This window comes from Delphinapterus leucas, chromosome 7 (assembly GCF_059928025.1).
Source record: "Delphinapterus leucas isolate spDelLeu-1000000601 "Yukka" chromosome 7, BTC_Dleu_Yukka2, whole genome shotgun sequence".
Classification (NCBI taxonomy): Eukaryota; Metazoa; Chordata; class Mammalia; order Artiodactyla; family Monodontidae; genus Delphinapterus; species Delphinapterus leucas.
This window is the reverse complement of record NC_143135.1, coordinates 99195084-99219604: the sequence shown is the minus strand read 5'-3', so window position 1 is coordinate 99219604 and position 24521 is coordinate 99195084. Positions and strand designations below refer to the sequence as shown.

The following is a 24521-nucleotide window of genomic DNA, read 5'->3' as shown; positions in this document are numbered from 1 at the left end:
GTGAACTTGGGATGTAAAGTTGCTGACACCATACCATTCCTGGAAAAAGATGACAGTTAAAGAAAGCAAAAGCGGAACTGAATTCCTATTGGCCAAAGGAATATTGGATGGATGAAGGGACAGGATCCAAATGTGGTAACTCGGAATTCTGCTTTGGATAGAAAGTGCTGCTTGATATTTTGAAGCCATATGATACGAAACTACAGAGAAAATAAAAGGGTAGGGGACTAAGAGGTATAAACCATCATGTATAAAATAAACTACAAGGATATACTGTACAACGTGGGCAATATAGCCAATATTTTATAATAACTATAAATGAAGTATAACATTTAAAAATTGTGAATCACTATATTGAACACCTGTAACTTATATAACTTATAACACCTGTAACTTATATAGAATATTATATCAATTATAACTCAATTTTAAAAAAAGAAAGAAACTACAGAGAATGAAAGAGAGAAGTTGGCGGGGGTGGCAAGGTGTCCATAAAGGAAGCAGGGACTGCCTGTAAGAGCCCACTTGTTCCCAGAGGCAATGCTGCACTTACTCAGAGTTCTGTGGGGGCAGCCTGACTTTAAGAAGATTCTCAGGAGTGAACCAGTATCTGGAGCCTGTTCTGGGAGGAGGCCAACCCTGCCTTCCCTTTTAAGTTCTGTTCTTTTGGAGGCCTTTGCTAGTAGAGGAGAGAAAGGTCAGAAGACAAAGCTGTTGTTGACCTGAGTTATTTCATTGTTCCTAAAAACCCAGTAAGGTAGGAAAGGTGGGCATTAGTTGGACTGTAATTTGGGGGGTTAAGGAAGATATGATGAATTCAATTAATATGGAGGAGCCAGTGTGAGACCCGGGACTTCCATTACTTCTGGTCCAGGATTCTTCCAACACTTTGACTCGCCCCTTGCCCACAGAAACATCCAATAACTATTAGTTGTAATATTTGCTTCCTGCACGTTGCCATCCAGTTTCTGCGTGATTCATCAGAGGTTTTCCTCTTCCAGTTTCCTACTATGTTGGAACCTTGGGGACTCACACTGAGATCAAGAGAGTGGCAGAGGAAAAGGTCACTTTGCCCTGTCACCATCAACTGGGGCTCCCAGAAAAAGACACCCTGGATATCGAATGGCTGCTCACCGATCATGAAGGGAACCAAAAAGTGGTGAGTGTGCGCCGGCTAGAGCCCCACCTCCTCTCCCCCATCCTCCCTGGCCTTTCTCCTTGTGTCAGAAAGGGCTAGAACTGCTTTTCTAGCTAGAAAAAGGCTAGAGTCTTCCAGATGCAAAACTATAAACAAGAAAGGGTACTGGGTTGTGAGGATAAGAGATTCTATGTTTCCTGGGCAAGCAAGAGCTACGAGAAAGCCATCTATCATTTGCCGAAGGAGGGAATCTGCCCTAGTAGGGTCTTTCCTATGAAGGGGGCTAGGATGAAGTAGCTTGATTGCCTGGTTGATGGGCCAGAGCCACACCTGCACTGGGAATCTTGCTCCTCTTTCTCCTCTGAAACCGTCCCCACCTACCGATGCTTAAGCTTTGCGCACTCATGCCTTCTGAACTCTAAGATTGTGTAATATGATAAACAATATAGGATACAGAGGAACAAGTACAGGACATAAATGGAAATGTTTAACACATGTATAACTGGTTAGCAAAAGAACTGATACTTGTTCTAGAGTTGGAAAACAAAGGAGCTGGCCCTGGGTCTGCAGTGCTCAGGTTCTGTAGGACCACCAGGATGGTCCATTGGTTTCTACAAGCTTCTGGTGGTGTGAACAGAACTTGTCACTCTCTGCTCCTGGTGACCCCCTGGTCTGGTCTTCATTAGAGAATGAGAAGTAGGTATCCTGTTGTTACCATCCTTTCTGCCTTGGCTGCACTCAGCCACTGTACCTTGCCTCAACCTAGGTTTTCTAGCGTAGCTATTCTTACTCCCTTTACCCACTGACTTATTTTTAAAAATCTTTTTGTTGAAAGTCTTGTGATTTTAAAAAAACAAACAGACAAACAAAAAACTATAACCTAGGAAGCTGACTTTAGACTTCGCTTCATTTTCAGAACTTTACTTCTGTCCCTACAAAAAGTGCAAAGTTGTCCTTTCCTCTCCTCTGTCTATACTACTAATTTCATTAGATGGTTTATGCAGGGAGAAGCAAAGGTTTTCACTGAAAATAAAATCCAGGATCGCGGTTGGAGTTTAACTTGCTTACAGAGCTGCCTACATCACCTTGTTACTTTGATACTGCTTGTCATTTTGTTCTCACAGTACATCATCCCAAGACTCACTCTGTTCTCTCGAGAGCAAGGTCACCTTAACCTGTGCATGTTTATTCCAACAATTTCATAATCAACCCTAGACATGATACTCTCAGTTCTGAAGGAAGTAAATAAGAGTCCATGTTCCTCTAATAAAAATCCAAGAATGACGCCACTCATCTAACTTTCACCCAAGGGGTTTCATTTAAACTAAAGAAAAAAAGAGTTGCTTGGTTATGTAGCCAGGTGAACATAAGGGTTGACTAAAGAAGGCCACTGATACGGCTTCTGTTATCACTCTGATAAGCAGGCACAGTTCCCTACTTATCTTCAGTGAATGCTCTGAAGTAAGGATTGCCATTTATTCAGTCATTCACATGGCATGAATTTATTTTGCACTTACTGTATGCTATGGTAGGCACTGGGGTACAATAGTGAAGAAGATAGCAGCATCCCTGCCTTGGAGCTTAAAGCGAAATGTCATTCAATAATTTAAAAAAATTTTTTTTGAATTTTATTTTATTTTTTTATAGAGCAGGTTCTTACTGGTTATCTATTTTATACATATTAGTGTATATATGTCAAGCCCAATCTCCCCCAAGAAATTTTTTTTAAAGACAGAGCAATAAATATTAGCTACATGCCAGGCACAGATCTGTTTAGCACATATTATCTCACTTAACTTAATCCTCATAACCAGGATTATTGGTGCCATTTCACAAATAAGGAACTAAGGCACGTGCATATACACATACAAAGTGAGAAAATTGCTTAAAGTCACCCATTTTTGAAATTGGGCACGCTGACATCGGTACCTGGGCTATTAACCACTAGCTATGTCACCTTCATAAATAATTTGAAATTAGAAAATGTGCTGCTATATAGGAAATGAGAATATGGGGAGAAAATTATTCCAGACAGAATTAATTATGCAGAGACTCTGTTGCTGGAAAAAGCTGAGCACTATTGGAAGTTCTGAAATATCAAAAATCAGTTTGGTTAAATATAATAAATATTGGATTCCCACTAAACACACATACCCTCTCTCATAAAGGAGCTACTTGAAGAGATACATATCATGATAGAGATAAGCAGAGTGTTCTAGAGGAAAACAAAGGAGGAGCCGCTGGCTGAGAGCCTTTGAAGTGGGGGAGAGGTCAAGGTGTGCTTCTCAAGGAGTGCAAGTGTGAGCCTGTGGGGTTGCAGGACCAGAAACTGAAAGGTCTTGCCTCTCATACCAGGGAGCTGAGAATTTTCCCTACAAGGTCATGGCGTTCTTGAAGGCTTTTAAGAGTGAAAAGGAAAAAAAAAAAAAAAAAAGAGTGAAAAGGGCATCTTTGCATTTTAGAGTATGCATTCTGGCTCTGTGAGGCTGATCTAAGCGGGACTCCAGTAGAAACAAAGTCAGTTGAACAGTTTCCAGCTATACGATAAGGGCTTAAACTACAGTCATGGGGAGTTGGGATACCAAGCAGTGGGTGCCGTTGCCAGAGCTGGTTAATTGCCAGGGGGTTGGGAGTGAGAGTAAGGGGGACCGAGGAAGAAAATAAAATACAGGAAGGGTTGGAACAGACGCAGTGCTTCTTTTTCTTTTTCTTTTTTTCTTTTTTTGACCGCGCTGCATGGCTTGCAGGATGTTAGTTCCCCAACCAGGGATTGAACTGGTGCCCCCTGCAGTGGAAGTTCAGAGACCTAACCACTGGACCACCAGGGAATTCCCAGATGTGAGGCTAACCAATGACCTATATCCCAAGCTTAGCTTTGCCTTTCAATCTGAGCAGAAACACTTTCATCCCTCTTGTCTAGGATGCTCAGATATGCAGGGAACATTTAGGAATATTTGAATTTCAACCTAGAGAGCATGGCCACTAGAAATCTGGAGCTTTCCTCCTGGTTCTAGGATGGAAACACGGTAGAATTTCCAAAGTAAGAGTGCTCACCTCCCCCAAGGTCAGTCAGGAACTCACAACATTTCCCCTCTATTTTTCAGTTGGAGAAATCAGGACAGAAGTGTTCCAATTCCCATGCCAACCCTCTTGGCCACTCTTTCACCCTTTCCCCTTTCTCTTTGGCTTTAAGCAAGAAAAATCCTGATCTAAAACATAGAGAGAGGGGCCTACGTCCATCTCCTCAAGGCAGTTTCACAACTGCTACGTAGGGCCTGGCACAGCAGAGCAGCTGCCAGAAAGTTGTGCTGTTCCACTGGAGTCCTAACAAATTGTCCTGCCTTCTTTCCCTGAAAATGCATCCGGAGCAGGTCCACCAGGAATGTCATAAGACAAACAGCCCTACAACAGCTGCGATTCATATATTTAAATTGTTTGTTTGCAAAAGGATTAAATTTATTCACGGTTCCCCCATCACACCCCTATTGATCCATGGCTTAGTCTCAGCACTACATCCCCTAGAATTAAAAAACAAAATAAAACAGAGAGGCACACAAGCATCTGAGATTCAGTGTGTGTCTGAATAAAAGAAAAAGAGTCAAATTGCAAGGCTGTAACTGAGCCCCAACCCATGTCAGAAGTGTTGTGAAATTCTCATATTAAATAAGGGTTATTTAATTATATTAAGATTTTTTTTTAATAAATTTATTTATTTTTGGCTGCGTTGGGTCTTCCTTGCTGCCCGCGGGCTTTCTCTGGCTGCGGCAAGTGGGCGCTACACTTCGTTGCGGTGCGCGGGCTTCTCATTGCTGTGGCTTCTCTTATTGCGGAGCACGGGCTCTAGGCACGCGGGCTTCCGTAGTTGTGGCACACGGGCTTGGCACACGGGCTTAGTAGTTGTGACTCGCGGGCTCTAGAACACAGGCTCAGTAGTTGTGGCTCATGGGTTTAGTTGCTCTGCGGCATGTGGGATCTTCCCGGACCAGGCAGGCATTGGCAGGCAGATTCTTAACCACTGAGCCACTGGGGAAGTCCCTATTAATATTATTTTGGGGGAATTCCCTGGCTGTGCAGTGGTTAGGACTCTGCGCTTTCACTGCTGAGGAAACGATTCGATCCCTGATCTGGGAACTAAGATCCTGCAAGCTGGGTGGCGTGGCCAAAAAAAAAAATTATTTTGAAGTTGCATAATCTCTGCTTCCCAAAGATGTTAAATACTTACCTGTAGTTATCTCTTTTTTCTTCATTTAATATTAGGACAGGATTTGGGGGAAAGGGAGGGAAAAGCAATATACCGGGAAAGGCTGTATACACAGAAGGTGACCCTCAAGCTTGATCCTGAGACCTGTGTAGGTGTTGTTTAGGTAAAAATAAAAGGAGAGGCATTTCAGAAGGAGAAGACTATGATTCAAGACAAAGACACAACAGAGGACGTTGTTCGGAATCAGGGGACTCAAGTTTGGGGACTAGGCTATTCAGAGATGTGAGGGCAGGGGTCAAAGCTGAGGTGTGGTCCAGGCTGCACTGGCCTTAGGGGCCACATTCAGAGGGTCAAACTGTAGACCACAGCATGCACAGGTGATGGGAAACAATGGAGGCTTTTAGCCAGGAGAGCTTCACTATAGAAATGAATGGAATGAATGGGCTGAACAGTTTGGAAACCTTAGGGGCTTCCTTGAACCCAGAATCTGCCTAATAAAAGTGATCATGAACCCTTACTATCTCATCCCACAAAAGTCCTATGAAGTAGCTTGTCCCTGTGTGACAGCTGAGGACCTTAAGGTTTAGAAAAGTTCATTAGTTGAGCCCAGGCACACAGCTGTAGGTGGAGGAACTCTCATTTGAATAGAGGACTACTGACTTCCCAGCCAGTAGCGTTTCTCAAAATCAGGACTCAGCAGTGGATCCTAAGCAACCAGACATTTTGTTTTAACATAGACTAGAAAGTATCAGGGCATATGGCACATACACTGTTTCATGAAACTTATGTTTCAGTTATATATGTGTATGCTCTGTGTGTGCTGGGTCAGGAAGAAAAATGTGTTTCTTAGTGTGCGCCTGTTCAAAACGTTACAAAGCTCCTACAGTAGTGAACTTCTGACAGTCCAAAGCAGTCAGATTCAACTCTGGACCACACCTCCTAAGGCTCTCCGAAGTCAAAAGTACCTTTTGAGACAAATGTATCTCCTGATATTAGTCCAGATACTAAAATGAACAAGGAAGAAATTCCCTAGACCACAAAGGGTCACCAACCTCCCACAGCCCACAAAACCCAAAAGTCCCTAAAAATCACCCAGCTCTGTACTGATTTCTAGGTTTAGAGTCTCTTTGTTCTTCTTAGGAAGCACATAGGTGATGTGCACCTACATAAATGTACACAAATATGAAAAAGTCAGAAAGAGAGAAAATAACATTGAGTGCCTGGTAAGTGTTCCACGCTTACTTGTTCTATCTCCAAACATCAGCCCTCCTTACTCCCTCTTAGAGAGGAGGTGAGCTCTAAAGCTTCCAGTTTTTTCCTGTTGCTAATGTGTTTCATCCTCTCCCCATTGTCCCACTGGTTTGGCATTTCTATGGCAGCTCCTCTACCCTGTAAGAAACCTGTTCTTCCCATAGAGTGCAACAGGAGGTGGGGCAAGAAAACCCTGCAAACATTTAAAACGAACAAGTACCATATCGGGAGGATGTGGTCCTAGCTCCTCCTGGTCTGAGTCTAAAGCACAGGGCTCTAAGTTGAACACCAGGAACCCTAAGGAATTATCTGCAAAATAAGATGTCATGTACATTTTTCTGGGTCAGAGTTCATAGGTTTTATCTGATTGGGAGAAAAACAAAAAGCAGTGAGGTGGGATGAAGAAATTATTCAGAAATGTTGCTGGCCACCTCCTGGCACATGAGGCTGGTTGCCTTTTAAGGGATAAGAATAGGATAGAAACCTCTCCCTGGTCCTAAGAACTCCTCCCTGGGATGCCCAGCCTCAGTGGGAAATGCAGTTATTAATTAGCAACTACAGGAGGGCCCAAAAGAACTACCCCATTCTAGCAGGATTCAACTGCAGGGCCCCAGTTTCAGGTTAAAGATATATGTACCCACCCCATGGAAGGCACACTACAGATATTTGTTAAACAAAAGAAAGGCCTTAAATCTAAGCAGTGTACTGGAGAGCCTACTTCCTTAATCTCCTTCGTCTTGTCTTAAGCTTTTCATTGTATGATGCTGCCTTTTTTTTTTTTCTTGAATGCAAGGAGTTAATATTTGTTGTGTTTAGAACAGTGCCCAGCACAAAATAAATACCACATACGTGTTTGTTAAATAAAAACAAAAAACCCTGAGTGGGTGTATCGTATTGTGTTGGTGGATTTTCATGTCTACATCTAATTCACATGCTTGATCCCAGAGCCAAGCACTGTGCTGGCAGGGGAGTTGCTAAATGGTTATCGAGGGAAGGAATTGTGCCCATTCTCAAATGTCGTCTCTTAAATTTTTTGTTTTTTGTTTTTTGTCCACACCACACGGCTTGTGGGATCTCAGTTCCCCGACTAGGGATTGAACCTGGGCCATGGCAATGAAAGCCCAGAATCCTAACCACTCGGCCACCAGGGAACTCCCATCTTAAATTTAATTCTTCCTATAAGCCTGTGAAGTCGGTAGGGTAAGGATTATTACAGTAGTTTTCTTTTAATATGTGAGGAACATGAGACCTTACTTCATCTCCAGAAAACTTGGACTCTAAACCTTTCAGACTTGCAAACATGAAGGACTTGCCCGATAGATTTCAGGGCTCGGATCTGAACCCAAGATTCCTAGAGTTAAAGCCCTCTGCCCCTCCCCATGCATTTCCTGTACTTTCTGGAATGTTCCTCAGCTTGAAGACGGTGTTCAGGAGGCACCTCCCTAGAGGGTAAGTTGTGCAGGTGGCAGTTTTCAGGCTGGAGTAGGGAGAGAGCCTCTACTGGTATGACAGTGAGGAGAATTAGCTCTCCAGTTGGCTGTTTCCCCGCCCCCACGCCTCCAAGGCCTCCTCCTGGTCTGTGGTCTCACTGAGACTTCACCAGTCACTCAGAGAGCCTCTAGTAAGAGAGGGTGGGAGGAAGACGAGCTGTCATCCAGAGGTGAGGCGGGACTTGTATATTAAGCAATCCAAGATGACAGTCATTTGTTTTACTCTGAGGTTGTTGGTATTTTACTGGAGTTCTCGTTCTTGTGTTTCCATATCCACTATATGAATAGCTTCATTCTCCCTTCTGTGTTCCTGGTCTCTTATTCATGCTTTCAGCGATCCTACCCAGTCTCCTGGCTTTAAACACCAACCACATGCTTGTAATTCTTAAATGCCTATTTCCAGTCCAGGCCTCACCCCGGCACAGAAGACTCACAAGTATGCAGTTGGCTTACTCCACACCTCCTTTGGGTGTCCAGCAGGTACCTCAAATGGAGTAAGTCCAAAACTAAACTCCTGACCCCTCCCCACTCCTCATGCTCTGACCCCAAACCTGCTCTGTGCAGTCTTCCCCCTCTTGGTCGAGGGCAGTTCTCTCCCTGCATGGACTCATGCCAAAAACCTGGGAGTAGCCCTGGACTCCTCTTTCTCTTGTCGACGAAAAATGAATCAGTCAATCTAAGAAAGAATTGGAAAATTTTATTTGAGCGCGGTTTGAGGATTGTAACCCGGGAAGAGCATCTCAGAAAGCTCCGAGAACTGTTCTGCCCTTTAGAAGTCAAGACACATTTTATAATGTTTTTTATGTATTTATTTATTTTATTTTTATTTATTTTTTGTCTGCGTTGGGTCTTTGTTGCTGCACACGGGCTTCCTCTAGTCGCGGCGAGCAGAGGCTACTCTTCCCTGCGGTGCACCGGCTTCTCATTGCGGTGGCTTCTCTTGTTGCGGAGCACGGGCTCTAGGCACGCGGGCTTCAGTAGTTGTGGCACACGGGCTCAGTAGTTGTGGCTCGCGGGCTCTAGAGCACAGGCTCAGTAGTTGTGGCGCACGGGCTTAGTTGCTCCGCAGCATGTGGGATCCTCCCGGACCAGGGCTCGAACCCGCGTCCCCTGCATTGGCAGGCGGATTCTTAACCACTGTGCCACCAGGGAAGCCCTATATATGTTTTTTGAACCAGAGGGCTGTACATTAAATGACGTATGATCGACAGGTTACATAATTCAGATTTAAGCACCATCGTGGTGGGTCATGTGACCCTTTATAAGATCAAGAAGGAATATTATCTCTAAGGAGCGGTCTTGCTGAGGCTAGGAGAATTGCTCTTTACAGCTGAGCAGGCATTCCTGCTGATGGGGGTGTGGTCAATGCAAAATGCAGACACACGATGCGGAGTACGGCGGGGTGTGGGGTGGGGGTAAAGGGCAAAGAAGAATCTTTATGTTTAAATCGTTCTTGTCTTGCCATAAATACGAATTTTAGTTCACACTCTCATGCCACAAACATTTCAACAAGTTGCTCAGTCAGTCTATTGGGAAATCTAGTAGGTTCTGTCTCAAAGTCCATTCAGAATCTGATGACTTATCACTTCCATTGCTTCCCTTCCAGGCAGCGTATCTCTTGCCTGGATCTTCACTACAATAGCCTCCTGACTGGTTTTCCTGTATCCACCCTTGGCCTCCTACAGCCTATTCTCAAAACATTAATCGGTCTTGATACTCCTCTGCTCAGAGCCCTCTAGTGGCCCCCCATTTCCCTCAGAGTAAAAGCCATCTTTACAGTGGCCCATGAGGCCCTACATGATGAGGCCCCAGTGCCTGACTTCATCTACTGTCCTCCGGCTACCTGGCCTCCCTGCTGTTCCTCAAACACGCCAGGCGCCCTCCCACCTGAGGGCCTTTGCACTGGCTCTTTCCTCTGCCTAGACCTCTCTGCCCCGAGATAACTCCAAGGCTAAGTCTGTGTCTCCTTCAAGTGTGTGCTCTAATTTCACCTTCCAGTGAGGTCTACCTTGATGACCTTATTTAAATTGCAGTCTGTCTCCCTGGCCCACAACCCCCCTCCCCCGCTCTGTATTTTCATAGTATTTCACGCTGTCAGGTCTCCCATGTAATGTTCTTCTATGTCTGTTTTCCATCACTAGAATATATGCTTCTCAAGGGCTGGATTTTTACATGTTGAGTTCCCTGATATTTCCCCAGTGCCTAAAAAGGTGCTGGCACATAGTGGAGGCTCAAAATGTGTTGAATGAATGACTGTCATCTTGGATCTCTTCAGCTTAAGATTCAAGTCCCGCCTTTGGTCACATGTCCAGCCTTACCTATGGATGACTCTCCCTCAACCCTCTCTTCGCTCTCCTAAATATTCTCTAACTGGCCATGCTTGCCAATTTGTTTTATTTTTTTGGCCGTGCCACGTGGCACGTGGGATCTTAGTTCCCTGTCCAGGGATCAAACCCGTGCCCCCTGCAGTGAAGCACAGAGTCCTAACCACTGGACCACGTGGTTAGGGGACTCCCCCAATTTGCTTTAAGATGTCTTTGAAGAGTTCACCTTAGTCTTAGGGAGCAGCCTGATGGTGCTGTCCTAGCGAAGCTGCCCCAATTCCCCCTCCACCCTCATCCCAGTAAGAAGGAGACACCCCCATAGTGCTGTTCCCAGTAACCTTTCAGGTTCTCTAATGTAAAGACTCAGCGAGTTGAACCTGGAGACCACACCCTAAGGGAGGCGGGAACGCACGGGAAACAGCCTTCAAGGGATCTAATTCCCCTCATTGTCATACCAAAGTGGCTTTCTCCATACCCGAGCCTGAAGACTTGGCCCTTCCCTGCAATACACCATAGGGAGGTGCCTCCTGAACATCAGCTTTATGCTTAGAGTCCAAGTTTTCTGGAGATGAATTAGGGTCTAATTTTCCTCACGTATTAACTTCTGCAGAAATGGAAGTTAACTTGGGGAATGCTGATGGTGATGCCAAGCTTCCTATCCATAGGATGGAAATGGTTCCTGTTCATAGAGATGCAAATGAATTTTTGTCCAAAGGAGAATATAAACTCTTTAGTCCAATTCTCCTGTGAACCTGTTGTAATAGCTTTCTGGTTCCATCATTAATTAACGAGTTAAGTAAAATCTTTGATACGTGTTTATTTTCTACGTATATGAGAGTCGCGATTTCACCTTTTTTTTAAAAAAAGTTGTTCTTTAAAACTGTAAGGGAGGAAAAAAATATATTTTTTCCTCTACCCTCCTAGGTGTTCAGGCTGGGGCACTGTCAGTTAGATTGACAAAAGACAGGTTAATAAGAAAAAAAGCAAACATTTTATTAACCCATGCATTGTGTAAGTAACACCTGGGAGTACCCAGCAATGAGTAACTCAAAGAGGTGGTTAGAGTATACCTAATTTAGTGTGGGAAGGGAGGGGTGGAAAGGGCACCTATGGTAAAGCAAATGACCTTTTGGAAAGATAAATGGGCCCTTAGAAGGATAGATGGGAGATGTGGTAGTTTGTGACAATGTCTGGGTGTGATGCCCACCTCTTATCTCCCAGAAGGGAAGGTTAGAGTTGCCCTGGGAATGGGGATTTATGGACACAAATTCTTTGGGGAGGCTCTGCTTTTGGGCAGAGAAGGGATTTCAGGAGCTCAAGTGACTTCTGCTGAAACTTATCCTTATGCATATGCAAAGTGGCATGTTTGGGGGTGGCATGTCCTGGTCCCTGAAAACACTTATAAAATTCATTTCCCTGTATTGTTATCATCTCTAGAACAGTGCCAAGTGTAGAGTATGTTTTCAATTAGTGTTTATTAAATAAACGATTGCCGGGTTGCAAAATTGCCTAGCCAAAGACAGTCGATGGCAACAGACATACATAAAATCATAGTGGCCTGAAGGATCTCCCAGACAATGCCCAGAATTATAGAAAGAGGATCCAGCAACCTGTTTGCCCAATGTCTTGTCTTTCACACTTTCTCCTCACATAAAAATGCTGCCATGGGGGCTTCCCTGGTGGCGCAGTGGTTGAGAGTCCGCCTGCCGATGCAGGGGACGCGGGTTCGTGCCCAGGTCCGGGAGGATCCCACATGCCGCGGAGCGGCTGGGCCCCTGAGCCATGGCCGCTGGGCCTGCGCATCCGGAGCCTGTGCTCCGCAACGGGAGAGGCCACAACAGTGAGAGGCCCGCATACCGCAAAAAAAAAAAAAATGTTGCCAAGACATGCTATGGATGACAGCATTCTTAGTCTGAGTGTCCTATCAGGGAAGGTTTCATAAGGAATTAACATTGATTTGGGGTTTAAAAGAATGAATAGGGATTCTTTATGTGGAGAGATGGAGAAAGGGGAGTTTCTAAGTGGAAAAATGCAGTGGGCAAAGGCATGTGAGCATAAAGAAAGCGCACCTCACATGAAAGCAAGGGAAATGTACCGTGACTACACTCAAGAATGTGAGGGGGACTAAATAGGAAACGAGGTTGGAAAGGTAATGCAGAGATCATTTTGATGTCCCTGGTCTGAATCTGGTCATCATTCAGAGGTGGCGCAGAGCCATGAAAGGCTTTTGATCTGGGAAAGAGCTAGCATGAGTTTTACATTAATATTAACTTACATTATTATGTAAGGTAGACTGGAGAAGACAGACATCTATAGGGGCCAGGTAGCTGGAAATATAAAACTGGAGCTCAAAAATATGTTGGCGATAGTGACAAAGATGTCAGAATTATCACAACTGTGGTGTTGGTTGAAGTGAGGGGACAAAATTGAATACTGAAAACGTTTTAAGTGTATTATCGATTACAGTGTTTACCTTAATTTTCTTACTTGCTGCTCCCCCATTTTTTTCCCCCACAAAACTGTGAGGCCCCAGGGTAGAAACTGTGTCTTATTCCTGCTTGTTTTCCAGTGCCCAGCAAAGCACCCGGCAGATGTGTTCAATAAACATTTGCTGAAGAAAAAGAACATGCAGAAAAAAGAGAAAGCACTTTTTTTCAGAGGTGGTAAGGGCAAAATGGATGATACTGAAAAGTTTTGATATAACGGTGAGAGCATTTATGGCCATTTTACTGGATGGCTTCATATCTTTTCAGGAAAGCATTTCCTGTGCTGCAGAGCATCACGTGATTGACAGTAGGGTTAAGGGCTTAAAGTAGAGTGAAACAATTTGGAACAGCTGCAGCCAGAAATGTGCTTGGGGGATTCCCATATGCTTGCTGCCTTTTTTTAGTGCTGTTCTGTGTATCTGGCATGCCCCCTCCAGCAAGCTTCTCCCTGCCTCTCTAATCTCTTATTTAGTCTACTCATCTTTCAAAGCCTAACTCAAATGCCACCAACTCTTCTGGGACATTGTCTCTTGATACTCTTTCAAGTTAATCATTCCTTTTTCTATGTTTACATTTCTCTCCTTGTTAATCCTGCTAGATTATAAATTACTTGATGATAAGAAGGGGGTTTTACTTCATCTGTATAGCCTCCTCCTGACCTGATGGGGAGCAGTCATTCCATAAATGTTTGCTGATGTTTAAATCAAGTAATTTTAGGAATATGATTGCTAAGTGGCGGGGAGGACAGAACTGAAGTTATATGGCTTGAGGTCTTGGTAGACCAGATCAGCATGGTTTTTGTGATTACCAGGAGGATGGACTAAGAGAACCAGGAAAAGGTTCAAGAACTAGAGGTGGTGTTGCAGGCAGATGAAAATCCAGTAAAAATCATGATTGTTTTTTCCTGTTGGGGAAATCTGAAGTTTGGTCTCCCTGCCAGGGAAAACAAAGACATGAAGCTCACGTGTATTTTATGGAAGGAAAGGACACAATGTTTTCCCGCCTAACTTACTACTTCACAGCGAAGCCAGACAAAGAAGGAAAGCCAACAATGAATCCCTCAGTATCAAACCTAGATTTTAACCATAAACTTCTACTCCTTAACTTCAGCTGGGCTCGAAACTTTTGTAAAAACACATTTTTTCATTTCACATTTTCTCCTTCATTTCCAAACTTTCTGGAACAGCAGTTTCTGAGCAGTGAAATGAGTGCAGGTGGGACAAGGAGAGATAACTGTGGTAAGCAAAACAATGAACTGGATGGCTTTAGACTGCCGTGTTCAAATCCTGGTTCTGCTATGTGCCTGTGAAATGGGGATAGATAACGCCTACTTGGAAAAACTGTGAGAAATAAACTAGATGTAAAAGCACTTAACACAAGGAGTGTATGTACTTTGACCAGATCATGTGCAAGTGGTAGGAAATGCAAAAGTGAGGAAGGTATGCAGGGGAAAGGTAAGTCTTCTCCCCTTCTTAGCCTCCATTCTCTCAATTCCCCTCAGAGTCAACTCTGGGGACCGTTCTGTGCATTTACTTCTTTCCTGGACTCAGCTGTGAGAACTTGAGTCTGTAACTCAAATTTAAAATTCCTTATAACACAGGGAACTATACTCTATTTTGTAATAACCTATAAGGGCAGAGAATCTGAAAAAGATTATATATATATGTATATATATGTATGTATATATGTGTATGTATGTATATGTATGTTCATATGTGTGTGTGCGCATGTATGTATATATCTATATGTGTATGTGTATGTATGTAGGTATATATCTATATGTGTATATATGCGTATATGTATATATGTGCACATATGCGTATATGTGTATATGTGTGTGTATGTATATACGTATATATATGCACATGTGTATATGTGTATGTGTGTATGTATATATACACACACATATATATGTATATATATGTATATATATATACACATACACATATATATATACATATATATATCACTGAATTGCTGTGCTGTGCACCTGAAACTAACATGATATTCTAAATCAACTATACTTCAATAAAAAAATACACATATAAAAAATTTTTAAATAAAAATAAAATTCCTTACCTGTAAAATAGAAAAGTTCTGAGCATTTAATGTAACAATTACTACTTTATAGTTAAAATGCTACACAAATATGAGGTGTTCGTATTCTTAGAAAAAGGAAGGCCTAGACAAACATAGTGTATTTAGGTTTGTTTAGAACAGAGATCTCTTGGACTCTTAGAATCACCCCCAGGCTTGACTGCTTTGTTCCATTTCCTTTCCTTTCCTCGTCTTTTTTTTTTTTTTCGCCGCACCGCGTGGCTGCATGCAGGATCTTAGTTCCCCAATGAACCCGCGCCCCCTGCAGTGGAAGCACAGAGCCCCAACCACTGGACCACCAGGAATTCCCATCCTTTCTTCACCTTGACCTCAGCTAGTGGGCAAGGCTGAGAGCCACACAACTTGAGTCTGCCTCCGTCTGTCCCACAGGTGATCACTTACTCCAGTCGTCATGTTTACAATAACTTGACTGAGGAACAGAAGGGCCGAGTGGCCTTTGCTTCCAATTTTCTGGCAGGAGATGCTTCCCTGCAGATTGAGCCTCTGAAGCCCAGCGATGAGGGCCGGTACACCTGCAAGGTGAAGAATTCAGGGCGCTATGTGTGGAGCCACGTCATCTTAAAAGTCTTAGGTAAGACAGAGTGCCCTCGTAAATGCCTACATCTTATTAATAAGGTCTTGGTGAGGGACAGGCAAATGTGTCACACTGGTACAAAACTTCTTGTTCAATCCTTCGTATTATACAGATGTCACCTAGTCCAGTTCCCTGGGAAGAAGTGTGTATGTTTTGTATTTTAGTCGTAATGAAAGAAGAAAAAATAATCACAGTTTTCCACGGTAGCCCATTACAAAATTTAAATATCCTCTGTTTAAATAGTATCCTCATACTTAACAAATCTCTCAGATCTGCTTCAAGTCCATTTCTCTGTTTTGTGATAGCAAGAACTACTAAGTTCTTAATTGCTTACAAGTTAATGAACTTCTGTCCCTGTTTCAGTATTAGTAAAATCACACTCAACTTTCCTAAAATTTCCAATTATAAAAGTTTCTCTTCTTTGAGAAGTGATGAGAGAGTTTCTGAGGCAGCCTCTAAAAATTACAACAGCACCACTGGAAACAGCTGGAATTGGGTGTATATGTGTGCAGGGGATGGAAGTGGGTATATTTTGGAGAGTGGTGTAAAGCATGGCGAGGTAACAAAGTACTATTGAATCCACATTCAAAATTTGACCATATGGGTGGAAAAAGAGGTCAACAGGATGTAGTTCTTCCACTGAATCGGGTGTTTGGGGATCTTTTTTTTTTTTTTTTTTTGCCAGTGAGACCATCAAAACCCAAGTGTGAATTGGAAGGAGAGCTGACAGAAGGAAGTGACCTGACTTTACAGTGTGAGTCGTCCTCTGGCACAAAGCCCATTGTGTATTACTGGCAGCGAATCCGGGAGAAGGAGGGAGAGGATGAACGTTTGCCTCCCAAATCTAGGATTGGTAAGTCATCTTTCTACCGGTCTATTGAGATAGCAGGACAGTACTCTCTCCATGAATTCTAAATCTGGTTTTGTCAGCAACTCACAAGGTGACTTTGAACACACTGCTGGACCTCTTTGAACTTCCATTTTTCATCCCTAAACAGGGACAGAAAAATCTGTCTTTTCTTTACTCAAATGGCAAAAATAAAAGTGGTAAGGAGATTAGGAATAAATGTACTCTATAAATTCATTATATCTAATTATTGTGTTTAGTATCCCTTAAATGTTCAGAATCTTTTGTAACTTTTGAGGATGCACTGCAGTTTAAAGGCATGTTCACCTTTCTTCCCACATTCCAAAAAGGGATCGATTCTCTCACCTCATCCTTACCAAACCGTATTATATTGATAGAATCTTAGGTCAGTGACACAATAAATGATAAATATAGACCTTGTCACTAGGGGATTACAGTCATCTTTCTGCTTGTGTAGACTACAACCACCCTGGACGCGTCCTGCTGCAGAATCTCACCATGTCCTCCTCTGGGCTCTACCAGTGCACAGCGGGCAATGAGGCCGGGAAGGAGAGCTGTGTGGTGCGAGTGACTGTTCAGTGTAAGTACGCAAAGGGTTGGTTTGGTTTTGTCTCTGCAGTGGTTCAGCGTAAAATGTTTTTAATCACAAGTAAGAGTAAGGTCAACATCTTTATCTACAGAAGAACATGGCTATCACTGAAATAAATTCAGTAGTTACCAAGGACTGTTCAACAGTTGTAGCTAACTCTATATTCATAGTATGTGTGAATTTTCCAGCCCCCTAAAGAAATTTATTATATCCAGGAGGGGACCAAAACCAAATGGAGGTTTCCTTTATAGATATACCCTTACAAAGGGTAACTTCTACTCTGTTTTCAGAGCTTCTCTTGTGTCTGCTGTTTCTCAGAAATAATCAGCTAAAAATAATCCTAATGTCAACGAGGCATATTTTGGGGTGTCGTATTCTGCTCCCCTTCAATATCAAGAGGGACAGTCATACACCAAGAAAGGGTATATGGGGAACTCAGGAAGATAGATACAAAGATCTGGAAATACTCATCTTGTCCAGAGCTTATGTTTTTTAAGTCAATGTGTTGCTTAGCTTATGTTTGGTTTTACTTTTGCTTTTGTTTCTGAGAAAACAGATGTACAAAGCATCGGCATGATTGCAGGAGCGGTGACAGGTATGGTGGCTGGAGCCCTGCTGATTTTCCTCCTGGTGTGGCTGCTAATCCGACGGAAAGACAAAGAGAGATACGAGGAGGAAGAGAGACCGAATGAAATCCGGTAAACCTCCCGCGAAATCCCCTTCCTCACCTAGGCTGCCTTTCTACCGCCAGCTCCCCAGCTCCCTAGTGACAACAAAAATGTCCCATTTCCTCTTAACCTTAAATCTGTTAAAAGGATTATTCTGGTGGGTAAGGAGCTCCAGCCTAGGGGCAGGAGGACTGGTTTACCTTGACTTTCTTGTGAAACTATCCACAACAGGGACTTAATAGCTAAACTCTGCGTTCCTTCTCATTGCCTTCCACTTGTAAAGGCCATGCAATAGAGAATGGGCCTAGCCTACGGGCCATGAAAGGGCTTCTGCAGACAAACTCCCAGTCAAGGGGATTGCTGTCTAGACATCCAGTAGGGAGTGCCCATTCCCCCAGAGTAACAGGGTGGACTTCCCGGCCAAGGGGCCGCACACCCGCCAAGGCCCACCGAAAGGGCTCAGGACGCAGGGGGAATCCCTGTTTCCCTACGTGGTAGCTCGAGGTTTCCACTTTGAGGAGTTGATCGGGCAACCTCAGAAAGCAGCAGCCGCAGCGGAAGCTTTCACAGTCCTGTGGCCCTAAAATCTATCTTTGCTGTTTTTCCTCTTCAGAGAAGATGCCGAAGCCCCGAAAGCCCGCCTTGTGAAACCCAGCTCCTCCTCCTCGGGCTCTCGGAGCTCACGCTCGGGCTCCTCCTCCACGCGCTCCACGGCTAACAGCGGCTCCCGCAGCCAGCGGACACCGTCCTCGGAAGCGGCGCCCCGGCCAGGGCTGGCTACCCACACCTACGGTCCCGTGGGGCCGGAGGCAAGAGGGTCTGAACCAAAGAAAGTCCACCACGCTACCCTGACCAAAGCAGAGAGCACTCCCGGCACGATCCCCAGCCAGAGCAGAGCCTTCCAAACTGTCTGAGTTCGGGCGGACTTGACTCCCATCCTTTCCCAGGAGTCAGGACTCTTCTCGTCATTGACGCCCAGTCACCAGCCACACAACCGCCTCGGACCAAACGAGAGGTCATTTAAGTTGCAGTGACCATTGCATGGGAGATTCAAATGAACACTTTCCTCATATGACACCAAACAAGGAAAAGGATGTAAGCTGATGGTCTCCAAAAAGGCATCTCACTGTGCCTTTAGACCAGAGTGGGGGCCAAATCTGTGCATTTGGGGACCAGGACCTGTGGTGAGAAAGGCTGGGGAGAGGGGAAGTGAACACACTTAGAATTCCTCACTTGGGCTGTTTTGTGTCAACACTTTGACTCACCACTGTTAAGAAATGAGGTGTTGTTCATAAATTTTCTATGCATTTCTGCAAACCTACTGGATTGCTATGATTATTCAGAGTCAAGCAGAACCCACAGCCTTATATCACACCTATCTGCACCATGAAAAACTCCAAAAAAGGAAACAAGTCTCTTCCATCCTGACCTGACTTTATTTACCAGAAAGTTTGGATATTAATTTCAAGAGGAGTTGAGAAATAGTGGGAGATGGAGAATGACTGAGATTTTCCCACTCTGTTCACTACTAATCTTCCTACTTATATTGAACTAAAAAAAAAGGGAGTCCAAAATGTGTAACAAGGGACTGTGAAAAGCTTTCCATCTTGATGTTCAGAGGGCCACTGACAAATATCAGAAATATAATGCTGGAATAATTGTGGATTTTCCCTCAAATTGGATGTCTCTAAGGACTTCCCTGCTGGATATCTCTGGAGCAAGAAAACAATCATTAGGTGTCATTTAACAATCTCCTTAGAAAGAAGTCTTCTAGAGAAAGAGATCTTTTCAGAATGCTGGAAGATCATCCAACCACAGTCTCTTCTTTCAGTGAACATATGAAATCAGGATTTCAAGACTGACTAGACTAAAAAGGGAGATTAGATCAGCTTTCTCTTAATATGTCAAGGAGTGGCATCAGAAATTCAGCATTGCACCAAACTTGGAGCTTCCTCCATTTCTTTCATTTTCAGAGAAAGATGTGAACCTGGGACTTTTGTTGATTCTAGGCCTTAAATTATCAAAAAGTTCAGGGACTGACAACCTTTCCTGATGGCACTGCATGGACATCAGACCATTCCCTCCTGAGAGGTTGAGACAGAGAGAAAGTCAGTATTTTCCCAGTTTAGCCTCTCAGGAAGCCTAGCTCTGGGCTGGAAGGATAGGATATTAACATTTAGGGAAGAGGTGGTGAGGATAACTAGTGGGTGGCAGGAGGGATCTAGGTTAGTGCCTGTTAAATACTGTTGGCATCTTGGAAAGAATTAGCAGAAATGATTTACCAGGATAGCTCTCAGAAGAGCTGACACATGGGAGAAGACAGGTGTCTGAGAAATAAAAAGAAAGCAGCCTCCAATACAACTTGCCTTTTTAATAGTTTTGATGACTCTGCTAGTCAAATTCATCCTATGGCTAGAATGCTAAACCTGAAATAGCCCTTCAAAGACTCTGAAGCAAGTGTCAACAGATCACCAGTGGTAGAGCAAAATATTTTTTATTATTAAAAGGACACGGAATTCCCTGGCAGGCCAGTGGTTAGGACTCTGCGCTTTCACTGCCGAGGGTGAGGGTTCAAGCCCTGGTCAGGGAACTAAGGCCCTGCAAAAGTAAAAATAAACAAATAAATAAATAAAAATAAAATAAAGTCTTAAAAAAAAAAGGCAGCAGGCTATAGGGAAGAAAAAGTAGTGCTGAGCGTGGTGCTGAAAGCCCTGTTCCTAAAATGGGAATCAGGCACTTAAAGGGAAAAAGTTGATCTGGGATTTTGTCCTATTTCTGATTTTCATTTTTACATCTAATTCTCACATAGTACGAATGCATTTCCTTCCAAAGTCCTTTAAGAAATAGGGTTTTATCCTTGAGTGAAAGTTTCATCTTGAGTTTTGTCTTCCTCTAAAAAAAATTGGGGGTAATTCCCTGTTAGTCCAGTGGTTAGGACATCATGCTTTCACTGCTGAGGGCATGGGTTCAATCTCTGGTCAAGAAACTAAGATCCCGCAAGCCACGTGGCATGGCCCCCGGCCCCCCCCCCCCCAAAAAAAAAGTTGGGACATAAGAGACATTGAGGAAGTAATGTAAAAAATGCCTGCCATTAGTTTAAGAGGGCTAGCACATTTGGAATGCTTCTTATACTAACACTGCCTCATTGTAAGACATAAACTCCTTACTCCACTTCCTTATTCTTCTGATAGTGTGGTGTCCAGGCAACATAACACATCTGCTCTGTAATTCTGAGAATTCTCATTCCTAGAGTACCTGAGCCAAATGAGTATGCTGTGGCAGCTGCAGCTCTACCATCACTAGAAATTTGCTCTTATCATTATTTATTACCTTTGAACCTAAGGTTTCCTGTTTATGCCTCTGCAAGCAGGAATCAGTCCCCTTTGCGTGAAAAGGTTTTGATTATTTAAACAGGTTAGTTATTAGAAGACTAAAATACCAGTTGAATATCCATATTATTTTGGAAGTCCATTCATACTGGATATCTACAAAAAATGTCACAAAACAAATTATTCCCTGAAATCTGAGAAATTCTAGGAATTGAAGATTCTGAGAGATAAGGTGCTGAAGTCTTAGTGATAGTGTGCTTCTCTTTCAGTCAGGCTTTTGGGTTCAGATATGACAGGCTCTGGGTTTAAGATAAAGTTTGAGCCACTACTGGTTTCAAACCATATTCCATTAACCTTGCAAGTCAAACAAATTTGATTCTTTAATATAAAACAAAAAAGGATAAAATAGATGGTGGAAGAAAAAGTGTTGGAAGAAGATACAGATGGAATGATGTGGATGTTTAGAAAATAACCATTTCAATAAAATGCACACACTAAACTTAGAACTGTAAAAGAATGAAGTGATGCCTTTGTTGTTACCCTGTATAAGAACAATTTCAAAACTGCCGTTGCGAAAAAGACATATATAATTCTGCTTCATTTCTCGTGTTAAGCTGTTTATATTTCAATTTTAACTTCTAAGTTGCCTTGTAAATGGGACTGTGTTTGATCACAAAAACCAAGTATTTATTACAGGTGCATCTGTGTCGGCAATTTAAAAATAAATAAGTAAAGGTGATACTGTAGGAGAGGCTGAAGCTCATATAACCTGCATTGGAAATTTATTTATTAGCTTGCAGCCAACTGAAGAACAGAAGAACTCAGACTGAATATGATCTATTATTTATTGATTCCAGTCACAAATATACCAAGCACTTTTTTCTCACAAGGCGAGATACTAAGTAGTCCTGGACAAACCAAGTGACGACAGAGTTCATGACAGTTTCCGACCTTAAGGACTTTATCAAAATAAATAATATTTACTAAGCCAGTATTTTATATCCAGGTGAAGTGCCAGTAAAAGAAGTACACACTAAGGGGTTCAAAGAAATCTGAAAAGTAACTACTATGAGATTTAAATAAATCTGAAAAAAATTTCACAGAATTAAATGAGGTAATATATGCAAAGCACTTAGAACAGTGCTTGGCCTGTGACAAGCACTCAAAAAATGTTAATCATGACCCTCTTCCCTAGTCAGAAACTCTAGGCCTCAGACTGGAGCCCCAGGCACCCAAACTTTAACTTTAGATCCTGAGTGGGTTTGAAACCCTGTGCATTTAAAGAGGTGGAGACAGGACATTTATCATTATCTGAACTTTATACATAACACATAAACTCTCATTCTAGTCGATAAGAAGATAGTTCAAATCCTAGAACGCGTTTTGAAAGTGACCAGAAGGGAAGGTTATCTGTTCAGCTTTCTGTAATCACTACTACTAGGTGGGATACCCCAAACCCGTGGATTTAGGCACCCGTTCTATTTTCCACCGGTTCAAATCTTGTAGGTAGTTCAGAGGTTAGTTTAAAAAGCTGCAAAATGTAGGGTGTGGTTCAGAGATTGTACTCTATAAATTGGGTGGGGAGAGAAGTCTGCAGATGCTAAAGAAAACTGCAAGAAGTATACATCTTTCTCGGCAGTTCGAGTTACACGTGTTTTCAGGAAGGAAATTACTAATAAAAAAAGACCAAAGATTCTGGAATCAAGAGCTAGGTTCTACTGTAGCTCAGCCAGATGTTTAACTTCCCACAAATAACATCTCTGAACCTCATTTCTCTCCTAACACAGGAATGAATGATCTCTCTCTCAGAGAATCGTTTTGATGATTAAATAACAAATGAAAGCACTTTGTACCCTGTGAAAGCATCATATAAAACGAACTCCTTGGGAAGTGGGGAGAAGTTAGGTACATACCTCCAAGGACTCAAGCTCACATTTTCCCCCAGAAGACAAATACAGAAAGGACATCCTTTGATCCAATATTCGAATCTGTCTCTAGGCTTTACTGGCTTGGACAAGGACAAGGTATCTCTCGTCTGACGGCCCTTCTCGAAGTCTGGAGACCTTTCTAATTCCAGCCACGCCACTAAAAGTTCTGCTAGGCGGTCTTAAAAAAAATCTTTTCACCTATTTGTGCCCACTCATCTACTAAATAGGAATACTACCTGCCCAGCCTGTTTGAAAGCGCTCACTAGAAAGCATTCAACGTGCTGAGAAAGGCTTAGAATGACAAGGCCCCAAACACCGCATCATGCGCCGCAATTTGAAATTCTAGGTACACTGTTTTGTGCACTCCACTCGTTCAGTAATATTCTCAAGGCGCTTCTGCCTGGTTTCTCGCTTAGTTTTTGCCGAAAGTCAAGGCAGTAAAGATATTACCTCGAATTACTGAAAGTAAGACACTCAGGAAGTCTCAATCAAGGACACAGGGCTACCGGAACCCAGGTTCCTTACGCCTGGTTCACTTACAAGGAAAGAGCTCCCTAGCTTTTCTTTTTTTTTAAACAAATAACTGAGAAGTGAGGGGGCCCGGGCGGGTGGAGAAGGGGCCAAGCGAAGAAGCCGAGTCTGTTCTCGGTGGGCGCTGGGGGGTGACGGAGGCATCCGGGCTCCAAGAAGCGAGTTTAGCCATCTATTTCGCTAAGGATCCAGACACAGCATCGGACCCTGGAGATTGAGAAGTTGGGCCTCTCCGCACTCTGCGTCGGGGTCAGCCGGCCTCCAGCTACCACAATGAACAGAGGGTCCCGGGGGCCTGCCCGGCTAACCTGTCGTATCCCGCGCAGAGGCGAGACACCGCGGCGGCCGGCCGGCTCCTTCCATCCCCAGATCTGGGTGCCACTGGGCAAGTTACCCTCGCAGCGCCCTGGGGTCAGAAACTTCGGCCCCGTCGCTCGGGGTCAGTCCTAGGACAGAGCCACGCTGGCTATGTGGGTGTGTGTAATCCCGGAGGGCCTAGAAGACCATCTACAAGGCCGGGGTGGGAGTAGGGGAAAGAGGATGGTGGGGGAGGGGCGCAACCACCTTCGCGGCCATCTTGTCCTCGCTCCACTTCCGCCTTCTCTCCAGGGCTGCCGGCGCCGGACCCCTCCCTGCAGGCCCTGCGCTCTAGCTCCGGGGGTTCCGCAGGAGCCAGATCGCCGATCGCGCTGCTGTCATTGGTTGGTTCCAAGTTGGCCCGCCCCTCTTCCTCCCCTTCCTTCGTCCCTCCCGCCTGCGATTTCTGGGGCGCATGCGCAGAGGCAGACGAGCCCTTCCCCCGCGCCTGGGGTGACTGAGGACTCCCGCGCGCGGGCTCCGTCGGCCCCACCCTCCCTTTCCCCTGGGCCTTTCGGACAGCGGGGGCGAGAATGAAAGTTCCAGAACGCTGCGGTGAGTGCGTCATCGCTAGGCGGGGCGGGCTGGGGCGGGAGAGGGGAGGCCCGAAAGGTAGAGCCGGGTTCGTCATTGGGGCTTGCGGAGGTGGCCGCGCGCCCATTGGCCGAG

At 44.0% G+C, this 24521-nt stretch overlaps 1 protein-coding gene across 1 annotated transcript in view; it reads left to right on the top strand.

The window, feature by feature from the left end:
* Positions 1-24464, top strand: part of CLMP (CXADR like cell adhesion molecule) — a 93783-nt gene extending 69319 nt beyond the window's left edge. Inside the window, exons 2-7 of the mRNA XM_022560221.2 lie at positions 1002-1159; positions 15378-15579; positions 16268-16435; positions 16908-17030; positions 17596-17737; positions 18321-24464. Of these exons, the coding sequence (XP_022415929.1) occupies positions 1002-1159; positions 15378-15579; positions 16268-16435; positions 16908-17030; positions 17596-17737; positions 18321-18621 (1094 nt within the window). The 3' untranslated portion in view covers positions 18622-24464. The remainder of the gene's footprint in view (positions 1-1001; positions 1160-15377; positions 15580-16267; positions 16436-16907; positions 17031-17595; positions 17738-18320) is intronic.
* The last annotated feature ends 57 nt before the right edge of the window (positions 24465-24521 follow it).